The sequence below is a fragment of the Eleginops maclovinus genome, chromosome 4 (assembly GCF_036324505.1).
Source record: "Eleginops maclovinus isolate JMC-PN-2008 ecotype Puerto Natales chromosome 4, JC_Emac_rtc_rv5, whole genome shotgun sequence".
NCBI classification, from domain to species: Eukaryota; Metazoa; Chordata; class Actinopteri; order Perciformes; family Eleginopidae; genus Eleginops; species Eleginops maclovinus.
The window spans coordinates 7,409,501-7,431,089 of NC_086352.1; the positions used below are offsets into that span (position 1 = coordinate 7,409,501).

The 21,589-nt window shown below is 41.9% G+C and overlaps 2 protein-coding genes across 2 annotated transcripts in view; one reads left to right on the top strand and one right to left on the bottom strand.

Moving 5' to 3' along the window:
- The window catches only part of LOC134863232 (serine/threonine-protein kinase BRSK2-like), an 89,055-nt gene extending 82,544 nt beyond the window's left edge, over window positions 1–6,511 (top strand). Inside the window, 1 exon segment of the mRNA XM_063881631.1 lies at window positions 2,866–6,511. Within this exon segment, the coding sequence (XP_063737701.1) occupies window positions 2,866–3,074 (209 nt within the window). The 3' untranslated portion in view covers window positions 3,075–6,511.
- Window positions 6,512–8,560: 2,049 nt separating this feature from the next.
- Window positions 8,561–21,373, bottom strand: LOC134863231 (ankyrin repeat and BTB/POZ domain-containing protein 2-like). Its single transcript, XM_063881630.1, is given in 18 exon segments — window positions 8,561–8,773; window positions 8,948–9,061; window positions 9,186–9,254; window positions 9,350–9,419; window positions 9,609–9,711; window positions 9,821–9,926; window positions 10,374–10,552; window positions 10,666–10,895; window positions 11,397–11,532; window positions 11,896–11,992; window positions 12,079–12,180; window positions 12,292–12,381; window positions 12,472–12,637; window positions 12,749–12,901; window positions 13,124–13,266; window positions 13,268–13,332; window positions 14,407–14,556; window positions 20,397–21,373. Coding segments are annotated over 18 exon segments (3,057 nt in total). The 5' UTR covers window positions 21,268–21,373.
- Window positions 21,374–21,589: the final 216 nt, after the last annotated feature.

The window sequence follows — 21,589 nt, forward strand, 5'->3', positions numbered from 1 at the left end:
CACTGGCAACGTCATGGACCGTCCAACACACCCTGCACTAACGTGTGTGTGTGTGTGTGTGTGTGTGTGTGTGTGTGTGTGTGTGTGTGTGTGTGTGTGTGTGTGTGTGTGTGTGTGTGTGTGTGTGTGTGTGTGTGTGTGTGTGTGTGTGTGTGTGTGTGTGTGTGTGTGTGTGTGTGTGTGTGTGACATACTTTTTTTATATGGCTTCATTTTCCTTTTTCACTTTTTTTGTAGTTTGAAAAAAGATAATGACATATTATACTATTACTTTTTGAAAACATGTGAACTACTTTTCTACGACATACTAAACTTTGTGCTTTACTATTTAATGACATATTAAATTATAACGTCACTACTCCTTGTTAGCTTTTTTAATGGCATGCTATTCCATGAATTGTTTTAACTTCTAAATATCTACAACCTTTATTGCTTTTCACACAAGAAAAGGACATGCTGTTATATCACTTGTGTTAGGGTTAACTTTTGGGACATTCTTTCAATGTTCTTATTCTACATACTTAATTATATATATTTTTCTTTTTGAAGAACACCAATTATTACCATTAAAAAAAAACACAAGTACTTTTTGCTGTTTTCAATGTTTTACAGCGTACTTTTTACACTATGAGACTTATCATAGTTTCTTTTGGGGACTTTTTATGACTTTCATGGCATAAAATACAGTCCAATTATTGCAATATTCTTATGATTTAAAAAAAAACTACATATTTAATCAGGGTTTTAAGAAAGATTTGAGACTAAGTGTAAACTAAAACGTAAATATTTCTGTGTGTGTGTGTGTGTGTGTGTGTGTGTGTGTGTGTGTGTGTGTGTGTGTGTGTGTGTGTGTGTGTGTGTGTGTGTGTGTGTGTGTGTGTGTGTGTGTGTGTGTGTGTGTGTGTGTGTGTGTGTGTGTGTGTGTGTGTGGCTCTTTACCGACCCTTTGCATGGTAATGCTTGACACTGGGTTGCCCCCCCCCCCCTTCCCTACTCATAAACTTTCCATATCTGAAATCACTGGAACAAAATATCCGAAATGAACAATGTGGATCAATGGTAAGTTATCTCAACACGTCTGATTTGTTTCTGATAATCAGCAACACGACACACAGGGCGGAGGGGTTTATCTGAAGGGACACACACTCTGACTAACCTTGGCAATGATCGTGTATTACTGTGCGTTCAGTGCTGTACTGTTGCATGTTTTAATTCACTCTGACTGTTTTTGAAGCACTTACCAAAGAATATTTGCCTTAAACTGTGGATGTTGGATGTTGTTGTGATGGATGTTGATGTGATGGAGAGTTAACGGGAGATCTGGAAGACGTTCGTACAGAGACAACAGTTACACACCTGGAGAAGAGAGCACAAGTGAAAGCTGAAAATAATGAGCATATTTCTGCACCAAAAGCATCGTATGTTAAAACCAAACAAACCTGTCGTAAAAACAACCATCAACAATAGAATAATAGGAGGATATTTGTAGGAGCTTAGATGTACTAAACAGTTGAGACATTTTAGGAAACCCAGGATTCTCTTTAATACCGTAATGTGGGGGATGTTTAATTTACTCACCAGAAATCACCGCTGTACTTCATACAGGCGTGAGCTGCCCTGCAACATTTGCAATGTCCATCAAAGACCGATTCAAAACTGATCATTTCTCCCCTTTTTTCGTATGTGTACTTTGAGGTTTAGTCAAAAAGATGACTGGAATGTAAGACTCACTTAATCTAACCTATAGTTTATTTTGAAATCAGGGGACATTTATAAATCTGATTCTCTGTGGGGGATAAATTGCCTCCTGCTCTTCTGTTTCTCTGCTACTGAATGAGCCTGAACTCTTCCTCTCCTGTTAGCTCTCCAGCCCTGCAGGAAACCGAGACTCTGAAGCCAAACCTCACCTGAAACCGAATCAGAAAAACAATTATGGAGACCATTTTACCCAGTTAAAGATATAGCATTGGATGAAAAATGAGCCTTCGACTGAAAAAAGATCCTGTTAGTTTAATGACAGCATTTCTTAGTATTTCAAATCAGACTAAAATAACCTTTATTTTTGAGATACTAAGTCATTTTCTAAGATCAGTAGTCACTTTGAATCATTTTCTTGTATTGCATGGATATGAAGTCATTATTTTGAGTAGAAGGTTAATAATATGAAAAACAAAGTCATCATCTTGAGATACTTATTCATTATTTTTGATGTAAAGTCAATCATTTTGAGATTTGTCATTAATTGGAGGAAAAATGATTTATTCTCGAGAAAGTTAAGTAGGAATAAAGTAAAGACTTATGAGAGATAAGGTAACTCATTATTTACAATTATTTGCCATTATTTTGCAGAATTAAGTCATTTTTCTATAGTAAGTTAATCCTTTTGAGATGCTAAGTCATTTTGAACTCAGTCATTTACGTATGAGGTTATATATTTATTTTTGAAAGAATAATTAGAGACTTAGTATCTCAGAATAATAACATAGAATTGCAATGTAATGGTTTCTCATTATGTTGAGACGTCAGAGATTTTAAGCCTTTATTTTGAAATACTAAGTCATTTTTTAAGGTAACTTCTCACTAAAACGACTATCGGGATCTTTTTCCCCTCACATTGGCAGGAATGGGTTCCTATATATTACAAATTGCCCTTAGATAATGCAAAATTGTGATTTGACATTATCTCCCCTCCTTCCTTTGACCCTACGCCCTTCCCTCGGCTGAAGAGTCTCCTTTCCTCCGGCTCCTCTTCCTCCTCTCATCCCTCCATCACCTCCTCCTCTTCCTCTTCCTCATGTTAACCCCATTGCTCATCTGTTGTTTGTTCTCTCTCTCTCTGTTTTTTCTTTTCTTCCCGTCTGTGTAGGCAGCCCGTTGAGTAACTTCTTTGACGTAATTAAACAGCTTTTTTCAGACGAGAAGAACCTCCAAGCGTCCCCCGCCACGCCTAGCTCCCCCGCCAAGCATGCCCCCGGCAGCAAGCCCACTCAGCCCCCGCCCAATGACTCTAAATGCCCCCCCGGCAAAGACAAAACAAAGACGGCCGCCAGCAACAGGACACAGGATCAACCTTAAGGAGCGGTAGCCTTGCATGTGTAGAGAAAGCTGATAGCTCGGAGTGAAAACACGCAACTTTTTGCCTATACATTTTGTACTGTATACTGGGAATGGCTGATCAGTATTTTACAATAAGTAGCAAATGTAGCTTTGTTGTCCCTTCCTCTCTGGGGGTCTTTTTTTCGGGGGGTGTGTGTCCTCCTCAAGTGTGTGATGGCTTGACTTGTCTCTGCCACCAGGGATCATCCATAATAACTATTAACCTCGGCGGCTCCTCGACTCCACCCGCCGCCTGAAGTCTGAAGAAAAGACACCTCCTTTTCCTCCCCCATTTCACGTCTCACTCCCCTCTCTATTCCAACCCATCAGTAGAGTAAACCAGACCAAACAGATGCTGTGTCTCAAATTGCGTACTTCTGAAATTAGATTTGTTGTTTTTTAATGTCCCACTTCAAATTATTACAAAGCGCACCGTGAGAGCCTGAGTGGTGCTGTGATGTCGTGTTTTCTGTGTTGGCCCCTGAAGGCACCATTCGCCTTGGTTCAATTAGATTTTTTTATTAGATTTTGGATTTTTGCAGAACAGAATCTCTGTGTCAAACAGACGTTTATGATCCTACACGCTTTGTTCAGCAGGAACATTTCCACATGTGAACACCACTTTATGATTTCTGAAGTAGAACGCTAACGTTACGCTATAAAGGAACTACAGCACGCTCACGTGACTTCACGTCACCACCACTAACGGCTTACGTTGAGTGTGATGACGTTTAGTCGTCTCATTTAGACCCTCGTTCGCAGCCGCCATTTTCAAATTCACCAGTGGGATATTTACTGACGTATTTTACGTTTTAGATCAAATGTTAAAAATCTGTTAACAACAGAACTTATTTCAAGCTAACAAGCAAAAACACATTCTGAAACCCATTGACTTCCAGGCGACAGGAAGTGCTAAAATGCTGACTCTTTTCATGGTGCAGGGCTCATTAGCACACTGTACAAATATAATTACTACATGTGGGTTTCTTCTTAGTGAAGAATCCGAATCTAGACACAGTGGTGGTACCACAAACGATCGTTGCTACTCAGACAGCTAGCTAACAGCGGCGATCGTGACTTCCGGTGAGGGCACGAAAGCCAGGGGAGATTAAGGACGACACTCCACGGTTGAATTTCAGACTCAACAAGTGTTTAAAAGTGTATGACATACAGTTACTAAGGAAAGAATCCAAATTGAGACGTTTGTACAGCAGACGATAGCGTTGCTACTTAGCTAGCTAGCTAACGGCGGCAATCAAGATTTGAGACACTTCACGGTTGAATTTCACACACTGAGCAGTTGCTCACAGTTTTCAGTATGGCAGTGGACTAATGGAAGTATCTAGATTGAGACACAGCAATAGACACATCTCGTTAGAGTTGTTAGAAGAAGAAAAAAGCCTTAAGACAGTGATGTTTGTCTACACACATCCCCTCTCCTGCTTTCTCTTTCTCCTGATTCTCCCACATGTACATAGATAAAAACACGCATACTGTATGTACTCCAACACTGACTTCTCTGCGGGATGTAATGAGAAGTGGAGACGGACGGACAGACGGACGCTGGCTGGATTGTAACTCTTTTTAATGTCTTTGTGAACAGCAGGATCTTCTCTTCTGTAAAAATGGGTTAAAAAAAGTTGCCATAGAAAGGGTGGTGGGGGGGGGGGGGGGGGGGGGGTGATATTTCAAAAATGAATGATCTATTCTGTTGTACAGATTAAATAATGTTCCGTGTGTACAAATTGTAGTTGTGACATTATGTTTTTAGAGTTGTTGCCATATTTTGCTTTGTATTCCTGTGACCGGCCCGCTCACAACAGCATTGACCTTTTCACACTCTTTTAGAGACATGGATTTACGTCGTTGATCGATAAAAAGCCATCGTATAGATCTATCTGATTGTGCCAAAATGGAGGCAGATATCGTAGCTTTCTAGCTAAGTTTTATTCAACTTTTGTTGCTGCGATAAAAACTAAGAGGAATTATCTGTGTGTAGAGACCTTTGAGACTTATTAGAGGTGTGATTGAAAATACCTGCTCATTGTAATGCAAAAATATGACAATGCTGCTTTTCTGATTGAAATAATATTAAAGTGGATGTTTTTGTTCTGACAAAACACGACATTTGAACAGCTCTTTGGACATGTTTCACTATTTCTTTATGTAGAATTCTCAAAGAAATGATCAGCAGAATAATACATACTTAAACTAAACGTACAAATGCGTTGTGAAGCACTGTTTTGGGTTTTGGACAAAACAAGACCTCGAGTTTGAAATGTTTTTGCTATTTTCTGGCATTTTAAAGACCAAATAATTAATCGGTTAATAACAAAATAAATGTCAGAATGAATCGTGAATATCATAATAGTTATTTGAAGCCTTCATAGGAATATGTCTAACATAAAATCGCATCAATAACTCATCAATAAAAAAAGTAGTTTTAGGGTTAGTAAAGAGCAGTGGTAAAGAAAATAGATTAATAGCTGTGACTGAAGAATGCATGTTAGCTTCCAGAAGAATAGCTGAAATGAAACTATACATAAGTAGTCGTTCCCCATGTTGCTGTTGTGACCGGGCCTCGTTAATAAAATGTCTCCTTTTCCGTTTTGCACTTTTGAGAGTGAGTCAGAATCTGTTGCATTTTTTTATTTTATTATCATTTCTACAATATTGAACTGCTGTGTATATTTTTGTACTTGATTGTCTTTTTTTTTTGTATTATTATTTAATTTATTCTCAGTTATTTATATGATAGAGAATGTTTCTTACCGTCAAATTATTTAAGGATATTTTTGTCATGTTTAAGTTATTATTTTTGCTATCCTTAATTTTTCTGACGAGAGGAATCTGTAATATACATTTCTGAAAAATGATTTACCGTAATTTAAGAATGTAGACTTAGCCTCTTTGAGAGGAACGAACCCTCTGTTGATAACTGTCCCCCCCCCCCCCCCCAAACAAACACTCATCTGTAAATACTTTTCTGACAGCTTATTTAAAAAGCTTTGACCTCGTGCGGTTGTTTGCATGTTCAGCATTCGTCTTTTCTTTGCATGTCGTCGTTGGGATTGTTCTCCTGTTCCCTTGTTTCTCTTCATTTATGTATTTAAGTTCTTTACGTTTTATTTTTCGTATTATTTATTTTTTCCACCCTTTTTGATTACTGTGCACACACGCAGTAACCGTGCAATGCATCCTCCTTTCATTCTCTCAAAGAGGGAGCTCTCTGCGGATCGCTGGGTTCACAAGAGAGTGAAAATTAAAGCAATACCTTTCATTGTCCGCGTTCCTCTTTTTCTACGGGGGGGAATCACACTGAACGGACTCTGCAGGATAAACCACTGGCAATGTATTCCCTCGTGATGTTACTGTGAACAACTTCAGTGCTAAAGGAAATAAATCTGTTGACTTTGGAGCTGTGTGCACTTTCTTTCGGGGTGGAAGGGGGGGATTTGTACAGTGGTCCCTGAAGGCAGCATCTGCCTGGTCCAGTGGGATTTTTCTCCATTGGATTTTGGATTATTGTAGAAAATGATCATAATACACATTTATGATCAGCAGGATCATTTGTAGGTTTGTCTGATTATTATTAGGTATCCAAATATATAATATAAATACTTTGTTTTATTCTAAGACATGGTAAAGTAGGTTGAAAAAATCTGAAGATGATAGTTTAGCATTTCAAAAACACTTAAGATGTCATAAAAATACACATTCTATATTATGGTTGAATCAAAGTTTGTGAAACGAATTTAAAAATCTAAGTATAGTTTTCTGAAAGACATAAAAAGCAAACAATAAGTGCTAAAATGCCGACTCATTTCAGAGTTTTAGGACTCATTCCTGCAGAACTTCTAGACGTTTATAAAATATGTTTTAAACTCAGAGTTCCTCATCTACGTGCACACAGAATTACAAAAGACAACATGGTGAGTAAACAAGAACACGTGCTGAGTTATTTATGAGTTCAAAAAGAAGATCAATTATAAATACTTATTTTCTTATGTTGCCGTCACGAGACAAACAGTCAAAGATACGAAAAGACATTTTATTTACAGCGATGGGATTGGTAACAAGTTTCAGCATTTTACTTCATATTCCCGTAGTTGAATCTCAAAACTGTCCGAGAAAACTGTTATAAACACTGTTTTGCTTTTAGAAATGTTCACTTGTGTCAAGATGAATAAATAGCATGAATAATGTGTTCATATTCTCAGTAACATGATAAAAAAAACTGGTTATTCTAAAAGTTTTGAAAGATGCAACAAGACAATTGTTTATTATACATTCACAATTCACTTAGGCTACCTTTACACGGAAACGATCTGAAACAAAAACGCAAAAGTGGCGTTTCGTTTTCACTTTTAAATCTGCATTTAGACGAGCGTTTTAGGGTGAAAATCTGCGTGCATACGGAAACGCAAAAGACGGGGACAGGCGCCCTCATGTTTGTTACTTGTCCCTCAATGTGAGGACGGAGTTCCTCACTCAGGGCAAACAGAGACTCCTTCGACATGCGAAAATTTTCATGCCACGCTTGGTCGTCTACCACCTCATTCATGAAGTTATCCCACCACTGAGAAGTCCTCCCAGGTCTCACCCACAGCTGTCTAGGTCGCCCGCTCTCTCTATGAACTTCAAGAATTTCGAGAACGTAGTTCATATTTTTGGTCTGTTCTTTACTACTCTCGCTCATCATTGCTGTTATCTGATGAAATGACTCTTGAACGTCAATTACAGCGCCTAAGGCGAGTTGAAAGTCCGCAGGGACGGACATGTTGATAGCCTTCTAATGTGTTTCCCTCGGTTTTCTGGCGCTTTATTATGCTTGTCACGTCATTTCTATGTGACGAGAAACGAAGTTTTGCGTTTTTCATCCTTTACACGGTGGCGCGAGAGTGGAGCGTTTTCAAGAATTCCACTCTGGAGGGTGGTTTCACTTTCTTGCGTTTTCATCCCCCCAAAACGCCGTTTCCATCTAAACGATATAGTGCATCCGCAAAAATGTTTTGCGTTTTTAAGCCGTTTTCGTTTCCGTGTAAAGCCACCCTTAATGGAATATCAAAACTCTGTGGAAGTGCCCTGGATCTTCTCTTCTCCTGCAGAAATGTTTCAAAATAAATAAATACCATAAAAAATCTATTCTTCTAAACAGATATTCAAATTATAAAAAGCGACAGGAAACTGTGAAGTAAATAAAAGTCAACAAAGAATATTTTTCTTTTGCATCGTTTGAGATCTCTTCTCTTGCAGAAATGCTCACTTGTTTTGAAATTAATAAATAGCATGAACAACTTTTTACAAAAACTGCCTAGCGACAGGAAAACAGGGAATTCCAAAAGTAAAAATGATTTTCCTGAACACAATATGGCTGCTCTCCCAAACACACACACACACACACACACACACACACACACACACACACACACGCATTAACCTGTCTTTAACACACTCCTGCAGTTTCACTCCCGACAGGCAGCATGCAGGGTGTACAGTCTTTGGATCAGCAGGGCCTCCAGGACCTGCAGGAGGCGGGGGGGATCCTGGGGGCCCGAGTCCTGCCCGGCGACCCCCAGCAGCAGCAGGCGGTGGAAGTCGTCGTGCTGCAGGAGAACCTCCATGTTCTGCAGGAAGAAGCCTTCACAGAACCGGCAGAGAGCAGAACCTCCGTGGAGCTGCAGGGAGAAAAAAAATAGTAATAAAAAGATTATATATTTATGATGTTTCTATGAATAAAATAATGACTTTTATGACTGTGTGTGTGTGTGTGTGTGTGTGTGTGTGTGTGTGTGTGTGTGTGTGTGTGTGTGTGTGTGTGTGTGTGTGTGTGTGTGTGTGTGTGTGTGTACCTGTGCATTGTGGTAGATGTGCACAGCGTTTTCCAGAGTCAGACTCTGAGAAAGCTTCATCTCACAGATCCTCTGCAGACCTCTGAGCTGGAAGAAAGTCGCCACCGGCAGCAGCTGCAACACACAAGCAACACACACACACACACACACACGTGTCTCTAAAATAATAACGCAAAATAAATGTGTGTATTACAATATATATATTCATAATATGGTATTAACAGGAGAGTGATTTTACCTCCAGGGCTTCAGCGGGAGAGAGAGTGAGTCCCTCTGTTCCTCCACAGTACAGAGACTGCATCATCATCTGCACACACACACCCACACACACACACAGTTCAGTGTTAAATAGCCCTCACACTCACACAGTAAAGTAGATATAAGAGTGTGTGTGTGTCTCACCGTGAACGTGCTGTAGGTCATGTGACTGACGGTGATGATGTCATCAGTGTCGCAGAGCATCCGTCTGAAGCTGCCGGGAGAAAACACACATCAGACTTTTATTTTGAAAATCCAGCACTGGTCACAACTTTTTTTAGGCACTTTCTGTGAGGGCAGTGTTTAGCAAATACGTAAATCTCCTGGTCAGTATCCAAACAACAGCCAAAACATGTAGGGTACAACATGCAGTTTAAAGAAGAATGAGTAAATAATGAGTCACCTTTCAGAAGCCGACATCAGCAGCACTCTGTGAGCGAAGAAAGGACGCTCCTCCACCAGGAATGTCACATCCGACATCTCCGGGTTGTTCAGGAAGTGGATATCTGACGACAGAGAGGATGTTGTTGAGATGTTTGTGATATTTATATATGGATTGATTGATTGATTGATGGATTGATTGATTGATTGATGGTGAGAGGACAGATGTTTTACCCAGCTGTGTGGAGAGAGAGACGTCCAGAGGTTTGATGGGAGGAACAGCAGAGCGGCCGTAGAGGAGGGAAAACACCGAGGCCAGACGCTGCATTACCAGGAAGTCCTGCGGGAAATAACAACAGCAAATACAGATTTAAATAAAATATAAAAGAACTTGAAAGAACTTTGAAGGGCTAGTTATTTTAACCCACATCTTAAAAATGACTGTATTTAAATGTCTCTCAATATCATGTTTCTTTCAGGAATACAAAATAAAAGCACAAATAAAAGCCACTGAGTTTTTGAATAAACGTAAACAAAACTTTTCTTTTTCCAAACTATCTCTTAAAGTACAACTTTTAAGGGAACAGAAGACAAGACAACTGGAATTTAAAGAACTTAACTTGATGAAATATTAAACACTGAATGTAAGAAGAAGTCCTGAATTCATGATATTTTGCTTTGTAATCAAGTTCAAGAGTTTCCAAACGTTAGGATATCCCCCAACTGGTGATACCCTTGCTCCATGTCAGGGACAGGCTGAGGAACATAAGGACGCGCTGTTGTGCACCTTGCTGGTCTCCATCAAGTGGACCAGATGTGGGACTCCTGCAGTGAGGAGTTCAGGGGTGAAGTCCTCTGTCCTGATGGAGGAGAAATCAGAGAGCAGGATCTGCAGGACTCGAACTCTGCTGAGCTGCTGAGCTCTGAGGACCGACTGGAGCCAGGTGTGCAGCCTCCAGGGAACTCCTGCAACAAAACATGTTCAAATTCACATAATTCATCTCTAACATTTGATCTGGATATCAGAGGGATCTTCCTCCAATAATTCTGTGATAAAATACATGTTAAAGTTTTCTCACCCATCTCCCGGAGCTCCAGGGTCACATCCAGGTATCCATGCTCAGCGCTGTAGTACGCTGCCTGCTGCAGAGCCTTCATCCTGGCCTTACAGAGCCTGGGAGCAGGAGCTTCTTCTTCCTCCTCTCCCTCGTCCTCTTCCTCCTCCACTCCCTCAGCCAGGATCTCCTCCAGAGAGAGGATGTCCTCCTTCCGGTGCTGAGGCTGCAGCAGGAGCCTCCTCAGGATGTTCCTGCAGGAGGAGAGAGGACAGTGACGCATATTAGATAAATGCATCATCACGTCAGGGCTGAATCAAAGCCACCAATTCCCTGTTATTTTCTGGAAGGTCTGCCAGGATGTGTTGCAAACTGTGGGATTTTTACTTGTGTGTTTATATACTGAGGAATATTGTAAGAAATGCAACCGTTATGTCTTAAAAAAGCATGTTTTCAATTCTTATTTGTATAATATTTCAGTGTTATGCATCCACACACAACAGGGCTGAATAAAGGAATATAGATATATTAAAAATATCATTTTTATGAATTTATGAAATATTCTATTCTTTTCGTTGACATTTCCAGGAAGAACTGTGAGGTCCTGGAAGTTGTAACATGTGTATGTGTGTTTGTGAACTTACAAATATAATATCTAATGCAGCTTTCATAATTATAATCTGACCTTGATTGTATTGCTTACATGTCGGGTTACAGTTCCTTTATTATTGTTTCTATAGGGATACATGTCTGACCTGTGCCCGTGTGCAGCAGCGTAGCTGAAGCAGTTCATGTCCTCGTACAGCGGGGAGGTGAGAGAACTCCCATGATGCACTCTGAGCAGAGGGTCCGCACCGTGAGTGAGGAGCAGACTCACCATCTCATAGTGACCTGAGAGGAGGGGTAATTAATATCAGGAGAACAAGGCAACATCTGTACCTGCACTGACCTGAACAATGGAAATCTATCTTAAATGTACAAAATATATATAATAATATATTTGAATATGATATAAAACAATATAAAATATAATATGATTTACAATAATGTAAAATAAAATATCATTTAATGAATCATGTGGTTTTTTAAAGGTTTCTCAAAATTATATTTTATTATAAAAAATATCAAACTTAAATTAAAAGACAGCGTAACACAACGAGCATGTACATATTTTCTATATCTCCCCCGAAAACACAACTAGTGCCTCTCTTCTCTGTGAATTTGATTTGTCTTCCTGCATAAAGAACATCGTACCTGCAGCAGCAGCGAGCTGCAGCGGCGTCTCAGCGCTGACTTCCTGTCCGTCCTGCAGAGATCCTCCCTCCACGTCAGCGCCGGCCTCCAGCAGCAGCTGCAGCAGGAGGAGAAATGGTACAGATAAAGGGTTTCTGATTCCACAGCTGGGATATTGTATTATGTTGTTGAGTGCAGCCTCACCTGAGCCACAGACAGGTGGCAGTGCAGCACGGCGAACGTCAGAGCGACCCAGCGACGACTGCCTGGGTGAACCGAGGGGTGTGTGTGAGAGCAGCCTGGGACCTAAACGCACACACACATATACTTTTACTTTTCTATAACATTGAAACACACACACATCACTCATCTGAAACCAGCAGTGACGTGCAGAGTGCTGAGTCAGCAGTTTTTTACCTGCAGGTCCAGGTGAGCTCCGGCCTCGACGAGCATCTGAACCAGAGCTTCATCTCCGGCTGCAGAGGCGTACATCAGTGGAGTCATCCCCTGCACAAAACCATGACTTAAGTTTACTGAATGTTGCATTACTTTACTTAACTGATTTTTCACCAGAGTGCCCCATTCCCCTCCACTCACCTGGTCGTCCATGGTGTTGAGCCCGCCCCTCCCCAGCAGCTGAGAGGCCGGCTGCAGCAGATCTGCTCGACCACAGGAGAGCATCCTGAAGCCCAGAGACACCTGGAACTGAGCGGCAGCAGCTTCTGCATCCAGACTTCTGAAGGAGTGGAAACAGCACTCTGACCTGCAGAGAAAAACCTCCGTCTGTTCCTGGACTCCTGCTTATCTGTCTTTCAATTAACGACTTTGAATTTGCTTAAAGAATAAACACATGTAAGTGATTGTGGTTTCTTACTTCAGCTGTCGAGGCTCGCAGTCGAGTCCCGGCAGCAGCAGTCTGGCTGTCTGTCTGACATCATCGCTGTCGACCAATAGGCTGCGTCGATGTTCAGCGTGAACCACGGTGACCCGGATCCACTCCATGAGAGGAGGGAGGAGCAGGAAGGGTCTGCAGGACGGAACACACAACGTCACCCTGGTATCTATCAACTAATAACGATGAGAATAAAGGGACTCATGAAAATGCCTCTGATATCAAATAGAACAACACACACACACACACACACACACACACACACACACACACACACACACACACACACACACACACACACACACACACACACACACACACACACACACACACACACACACACACACACACACACACCTCTCTCTGCTCAGTGTCATGGCAGCAGGCTCCAGGTTGGGGTTTTCCAGAGACTCCATCTGCTGGCTGGAGAGGAAGTAGTAAAGTGTGCGGAGGGCGTCTGCGGCCCAGGATACTGACGTCTGACTGGCCGAGAGAGCGGGGCTTGGGGGGGGGGCTCGAGCTGCGCAGACGCTGCAGGTGGTGCATCGCGCGAGACACCAGATCACCTGCAGAGAGTCAACGGTTATTCTTTGTGCATCAGATCATTCTCAGATGTTACTAACATAAGGCACCTGGCCGGGGGTGCAAGAGGAGGTATAGAACATGCTCTGCAACACAGAGCCTTTGATCATGACACAAGAGGCTAGGTTCACTTTATAACACACTTTACTGTATCACACTGTTATTTAGAGTGAGGCATGCTCCCCTGAAAGATAAACGTGTAAACTTAAGGATAAATGCATCAACTGTGGGAGCTAAAATAAGACAAGAGGCTGGATCCATGAAGAACCGTTTTGCAAAACATGTTGCAGTATTGTTTGAGTTGTCCTACACCTCTGGAAAGCTTGTGCATACATTATTATTTTAATCCATGCTTTGATTTACATACATCAGTAGAAGGTTATATATTTATATATCATATGGTATGTTCAGTTGTAGAGTAGACAAACAACTTCCAACACCTGAATAAAGATGTCAAAGTTAGGGTATAGTGCATTAAATACTCCTGTTTAAGCAGAATTTTGTAGGAAACAGATCTACAGCTGTCTTTGAAATACAGTATATGTTCTCAGTTCATTCTTGAGCCTTTTTTGTAAAGGTTTACTTTACTTTCTTAGGGTTGTGTGTAAGTTTAGAAGGAGCAACACGATAGTTGCACTTCCAGTGTGCATTGATTTGTTTTTGTTGGTTTTAGAGTTTCCTTCCAGTCCATCGCTCCCATCAGGACCATATGAAGTTACAAAATGTGTTTTCTAGGACAGATAAATGTTGAACACACCAGTGAAGTAGATGCTGTGTTATATTAACGTGTCATCAGAGGGTAAACCGAGCCATGAACACTGAAGGGTTTCTCTTATAGGAGCGAGATAATGAGGTACGGTGGCCTGCGGGGTGTGAGGGTGCCCTTGTTTTCTGGATACAAGCCACATTATGTAACCTTGGGGGGGGGGGGTGGCGTCTAACGACCCGTCCCCAGAGAGTTTAAACAAACACACACAAAACACAGAAGCTGACTGTTGCTGTGCTAACACACACACACACACACACACACACACACACACACACACACACACACTCACTGAGCTCGGCGATGCTGCCCACGCAGGTGGTGAGGAGATCCTGCTGCAGAGATCGCAGCTCCTGATGGAGGTAGGCTTCCTCCCTGCTCTCCATCCAAACCTCGGGAACCTTCGAGTACGGGATGATTTGGGCCGGCAGCGACAGCTCACCTAAAAGACACACAATATTTATGAGAAAATGCACAAAATGAGTCCTTAAACCCATAAAGACTCAGCATTTTACATGTTTTAATGTGCCTGAAATAAGGTCTGTTGTTTCATCCTTCGACATAAAATGTGTCTGGAAATTAACATTGTACTGTTAATCTGAACAGCCGTGTCTTTTACAGTTTGATACTTGAGAATTAATCCACAATCCAATCTCAGTCTTCCACTGGAGAACAAACCAACACACAGATTTCCTCCAGTTCATCCGCATGATACACCTCCAGCATGTGTTGTGTTAAGCACAGCCTCCCCGTCCATTGTGTGATGTTGGAACGGGTATTTGCTGACTCCTGATCTTCCACACAATGGAAACAGCTTCAGAGGCGATCTGCAAAAAGCTGAAAAAACCTGAAGCCTCCTGTAGCATGTCCCATCGTATGTAAGGAAAAACAGCAGCAGCATCAGGAAAGCGCAGAGATGGTTTTCAACTCTGCATTTTCATTGTCAGCCCAATGCATGAAGAGGAAATTGAAAGGAGAATGAAGGAAATCTTTCTGCAGCCATTTTAAAACAACAAACCCAGTGCATGTGATTATCCAGAGTAAAAGTGTTCATTTATTAAGACAAACACAATCAGATATCTGAACGTAATCTCATCTTGTAGGAGGAGCAACGGGGAGTAAACTAAGGCTTCATGTCTGCAACAGATTTATTTCCAATTCCCAGCACTTTTGGTTTAGCGATAGCAGAATCATAAACAATTCATTTGAATGGGGGACATTTACAGCTAAATTACATAGCACACGACAGCTATCTACTAACAAGCTAGCTAGTGAAAGTGAGCTTCTTACTTTAAAAGCTAGCTAACATTTGCTATTTGTTTAGTTCATATGAAAGCTTACGTTAGCTACGCATCTCAAAGGCTGGTGGTTAAAGTTAGTTAGCAACTTTTGTTAGCTATCTTACAAGCTATCTAGCAAGTGTAAGCTAAATGTTGAATTAGAATTATTAATCAACCCTTAAAGGTTCAGTCTGCAGTGAGAGTAATTATAAAAAAACATTGGGAAAATGTAGCTGCTTTCACACAGCCAGCAGCTCCTCATAGCTCCAAACATCGACGTCCTAAAATGCGCTTATTTGGAGAAAATAATCCCATTTGGTAATCTAAATGTTTAGTTTAGTATAACACCTTAATAATAGTTCATTCAAAAGCTTAACATCTGTTTCTTTGCCAAGTAAAGGTTGACCCAATGGAAAGTAACAGCACTTCAACTCTAACCGGAAGTACCAACACACAATAACAACGTATGGAAGCGCCAGGGAAGCATAAGGTGGATAAATTACACTAATTTTAAATGTTAAAGTAGAAAATGTCCTCTGTTCTTATTAAATGCAGGACCCAGGGTTAATACGCTGTTGATTGATGACAAAAAGAGTCACATGAAGCACGTTCATTCCTGCAAAGTGCCCCGACCTCCACCCCATCCAACACCTCTGAGAAGAGGAGAAGGCCAACAGTGTTTAACACAAGTACTGATTGAACAGATTCATCACTGGAAAACACACCTCAGCTTTGTAAAAGTCCCCTCTTGTTTGGAATAAAGAAGTGTGTGTGAGTGTGTGAGTGTGTGTGTGTGTGTGTGTGTGTGTGTGTGTGTGTGTGTGTGTGTGTGTGTGTGTGTGTGTGTGTGTGTGTGTGTGTGGAGGATAATTGGTGCTGATTACTGCTGTGTTTACAGACAGAGCGAGGGGACAAGCATCTATTCATGGCACACAACAGGAGACCAGTCTGCAGCGCACACACCACTGTTTTCTAATCCCTACCTGTGTAACACACACACACACACACACACACACACACACACACATACACACACACACACACACACTAGGGCCTTGTCAATGCCATTTTTCAGTACCATCAAAAAATGGTTGATCCACGATTGTCGCAGTTTTTGAGCCAATTTTTGCATTTTGCTAAAAGAAAATCCTTTAAAATGTGTTGCAAACTATTTTGATGATTTATTGAGTGGTTTATTTCATTATTCAAAGAAACAAAAGTCCAAAATCTCACATTTTAGCTTCTTACACGTGAATATTTAGGTTTTAATTATGATGAATCAGCTGTGCTTTTTCTGAGCTCTGTAAAGCAAAGTTTATGTACAAGATGTTAGCTCTCTTTACAACACACACACACACACACACACACACACACACACACACACACACACACACACACACACACACACACACACACACACACACACACACACACACACACACACACACACACACACACACACACACACACACACACACAATGCCCTGCTCACATCCAGAGCGATTAAGTCATTTCCCCCGACTCTCCTCATGTGTACGTGTGGCTGAATCAAAACAGAAGTCTGCAACCGCATCCTCAGAGAAAGTGTGTGTGTGTGTGTGTGTGTGTGTGTGTGTGTGTGTGTGTGTGTGTGTGTGTGTGTGTCCCAAATGAAAACAGAAGCACATTCACCATGCCTGAAAACAACAGGTCTTTTCTGCAGCGTGGTATAATGCTGCAAGTGTTTCCTTGAACAACAGAAGCACAGAGGGGCAAGGTGTGGGTGTGTGTGTGTGTGTGTGTGTGTGTGTGTGTGTGTGTGTGTGTGTGTGTGTGTGTGTGTGTGTGTGTGTGTGTGTGTCTGTGTGTGTGTGTGTGTGTGTGCACGTATAAATGTGTGTTTGAGGTCAGTAAAGTCTAGGCTGAGTCTAACAGAGCAAACAGAGTCCTAGTAAAGATCAAAACTGACATCTTGTAGATAAACTTTGCTCAGAAAAGCATTGCTGATTCACAATTCTGCAGATTATTTAAAAATGGTTTAATTGTTTGAAGTGTATAATGTCAAAATCTATTCAAGAAACGTATTTTGAATCAAATACATCGTTTTGGATAAGTGCTGCAACTACAAATACTCTCAAAGTCGATAAGTTTAGTGACCCCTATGGGAGAAGAAGGAACACCTTTGCTTTTACATACATCACATAACGCCTATTAATTGGGATGAAAAAGTAGGAACTCTACTCTCCACAACAGAAAACAGGACCATGAATATCAGTCTAATGAAGTTGAGGGGTGAGAAATATTGAATAATACAAAATAGGAGAAAATCGTCTCTTCTAAAACAGTTACATACCGTAAATGTCAGTCTACCTAATGTGCAAAACACTAAGAAATCCGCACTCAAAATACTCTCATTTCATGCATTAATGAAAAACAACGGGTGTCTCTGCTCTCTCAGTGGTTCAGGAGTGAATAAACTCTTGGTACGTCACAGAGTCATGTCAGATATGCAGCAGAATTGGCGGGAAGACTTTGTTTGGGTTGGTTAATCTGGTTAGAAGCTGCAGGCGGTTTGTCTGGAGCCAGAGAGGATGGACCCGGCTTTACAAAGCTTTACAGAGGAGGGAGAGGACGAGGTGCTAACAAGAGGGAGAAGCATGATTACGTCTCGTTAAAACGTCCAACGATCCTCCAGAGCAAGACTTAATTAAAGCCGTTCATCAGGGCGGAGTAAAGTCGTTAACCTGTGATTAATCACTTAGTCCTCACTGTTTCATCATCAAGATCAGGTTGGCCTTAATAATCCAATTCAGAAGGTCAAAAACACTGCACAAGTAACCTCACTTTTATCAGTAAAATGTGTTTAAAGTATCAAAAGTGTGTGTGTGTGTGTGTGTGTGTGTGTGTGTGTGTGTGTGTGTGTGTGTGTGTGTGTGTGTGTGTGTGTGTGTGTGTGTGTGTGTGTTTATGTAGCGGTGAACCTCGAGCTCCGCAGTCTGCGCGGGAATGAGAGCTTCCTTTGTGTCGTGTGTGAGGGTCACAGGCTAACGACACACACTCTTTACTTCACCCTCTTCTTCCTGTGTGTTCTCATGGGACCATCGGACAGGGGTCTGAAACATGTATCCCAGCATGCATTGGGCTCAAACTGTGAGTTAAGACTGTGTTAATGACGAGTTTTAACCAGTAGTACAGCACGGTCACAAGACTTCAGGTCACCACCGCTAAGCTAAAGGCGGCTAATGTTGGGCGTGATGACGACTTGTTTTGAATTCACCAGTGGAGTATTTACTGATGTCCATCATTTCGTAGAACAAAAAGCAAAAATCTCATCACCTTGTGTTAACCAGCGACCTTGTTCAGGCTTCACAACCAAAAACAAGTTCCAGAAACCATTGACTTCCAGACCAGGGGACAGGAAGAAGTGATCAAATGCTGACTCAATATCCAGATTTAGGAGCCACTACTAAACTGCATTTTGCAGAAGGACTATGCTTTTGGGGGGTTTCCCCTTTCCTGCAGTATCTTATATAGGTTTGTGTGCATGTAAATGGTCTGCAAAGGCTGAAATCCCTGTGTTTCCTTCAGAGGGAGTTTCTCTGCCACACACTCCCTTCAAATAAAAGTTGAAAATCGTTCACTTTCAATTCAAATGATTCTTGTTTTGGGGAAATCGTACTCGTTCTGCGTTTAACATATGGTAATAATCCCATGTAATCCTGCATGTGAGCGCAGAATCATGAGAGACTGTGTCAACATCAACTGTCTCACACACACAAAATAAAGCTAATGAAAATCCCAGATGTTTATCAGGAGGATCTTCCTTATAACTGCCTGTTTCCTGTCTGAAGGGGGTTTCCCCTCACACTCTCCACACTGCCGGATATTATCTATTCTTTGTATCTAGATTATTCTCTAAGCAATTCAAGGCCACCAGTACCTTTCCTGCTCTGTAATACCACACAGATTTAACAAAGGACTGATTCGGAAGCAGGGGGTTTCCTCCAGAGTGCGGAAGATATCTCGGAGTAGAGCAGCAGTTAGTTACGTTATGATTATTTATTCAATGCAATCAAGCGTTTGTCTTCAGTGCAGAAGCAGGTCCTTTTTCTGAGGATATGGAGGGAAACTAGCTTCTCTTTAGACATGGGTGGTGGGACTTATACCTGGTTACATTATGATTGCATGATCCTTCTGCATAAAACAAATGAAAGTCTGACAGGATATAAGAATAAAAGCAGAATTGAGCGACAACAGGAACAGGGACCTCTCCGGTGGATCCTGACGTGTGTTCTGAGCACAGTGTTTTTTTTAGGGTATGTGACATTTCACACAACCTCATTTTTCCCGGTAAAGTTTGTGTATGTCATAAAGGTTTAAAAAATAAAACATGGGAAAAAAACTGTAAAAAAAACTTCAAAGGTTTACAACTGAATTCAAGCTTTAAAATCAGATTTACATTTTTTTTTTAAAACGATCAAGTTGAACAACATGTGCTTTTATCCAATCTTGAAGGATTCAAAGTAAAACAAAGACATTAAGAGCTGTAGATATGTGTCTATATAGTCTGTCAATGTTTTTCATTCTTTAAAACAAACCATTTGAATTGTCTCCAATATTCTGTTTTGTCTGACAAAAAGTTTAAAAACTCAAACCTATTTTTTATTTCTATTTTTGAAAACATAAAGAAGCAAATCCTCACATGTTCAAGTAGCTAAAGGTAGAAAGTGTTTTTCTTTGGGCTTTAAAGATTACAATTAAGTTGTTTAAACTGTTTAAACAGATTGACAAACAGTTCCTTTACTTCAAATTAAATCCATATGTATTTCTGATCACTAATATTGGAACCTACAGGGAATTCAAATGGATATTTCTTTCAGATATTCTCCAGAATGTCTGGAGATGCATGGTCATTGTTTAATTTACATATAAAAAATAAGAATTTCAGCCAAAAACCTTTTGCTGTAAGATTTGATGTCGTGGATGTAAAAATAAATGTTGTCATGGAGGAACTTGAACTCACCATTCTTGTTTTTGCCACAGATCAGATGCTCGTACACCTGCAGGACTCCCCACAGCTCCGCGTCGCTGTTTACGGCTCCCTCCAACAGCTCCACAGTCACCGGGCAGCAGGACACCTCTCCACCGGGCTGCAGCTCATCCTCCTCAGCCAAACGCGCAGCCTGCACCGCCCGTCCCACCATCTCCTCCGTCAAACGCTCCACGCATGCTGCGAGACACACTGCGGCGAACTCATGCACACGCACAGACACACGCGTCTCCACCATCCACCTGAAGAAGCGGCCCACGGACAGCGTGAGCCCGCAGCGCGCAGACTTCCCTTTCTGACGCGCAGGGTCCCCGGAGCTCATGCAGTGCAGGGACACCGCCTTCAACGAAGAGGAGATGCACTTCTCGGCCAAACTCCAGCTCAGCACCAGCCTCACCGCGCTCTGCACCTCCAGGCGTGTGCACCTTCTGTGGAGCTCACTGAGCCGCTGCGCTTCCCTGGAAATACGCACCATAGCCCGCCGGAGCAGAGTGGACAACCGCTGGAGCGCCTCCTCTGTGAGGGATGTATCCGGAACTTTACGCACGACTTCCCGCAGCTCCAGCTCTGTCCACGGGTACTCTTCCACCTCGGGCAGGTGGGGACACTTGAGCAGGAGGTCCGAGGCGTCCTCCGGTAATGAGCTCACCGTGTCCCAGCTGCCGTTTCTGCTGCTCAGAGAGCCACCGTGCCGCTGCCAGGCTCCATGGGGAAGAGTGCTGTGCGGCGGAGACTGCCTCGACCCACCGGAGGACAGGCTGAAGGACAGGCTGAGGTCCCCGGTGACATAACCTGGATCCAGGCTCAGGTCCTCCAGGGTCTTCACCAACACGCTGCTTGACATGATGTAGATTTAGATTTGTTTTACGCACACTTTACGCACAGTGGAGTAAAACGTTTTCCATTAAGTCCAAGTTTCCTTGGAAGAAGTTCAACTGCCCAGGTCAGACAGCTGTGCCACAACTGACCAAAACATATAAGAGGAGTGAGAAGTGTTTTAGGCACGGACCAATCACATCCAGGCTCCATAATAATAACACAGGTGAGTTTACCTACACTGCCTCCCTGTGGCCACATTTATTGTTACAACAATCTGGAGCTGAGTAGCAATTACTTCTGTTTATAGGGGTGAAAAATTAAGATAGAATAGGTCACACCTTTTGTTT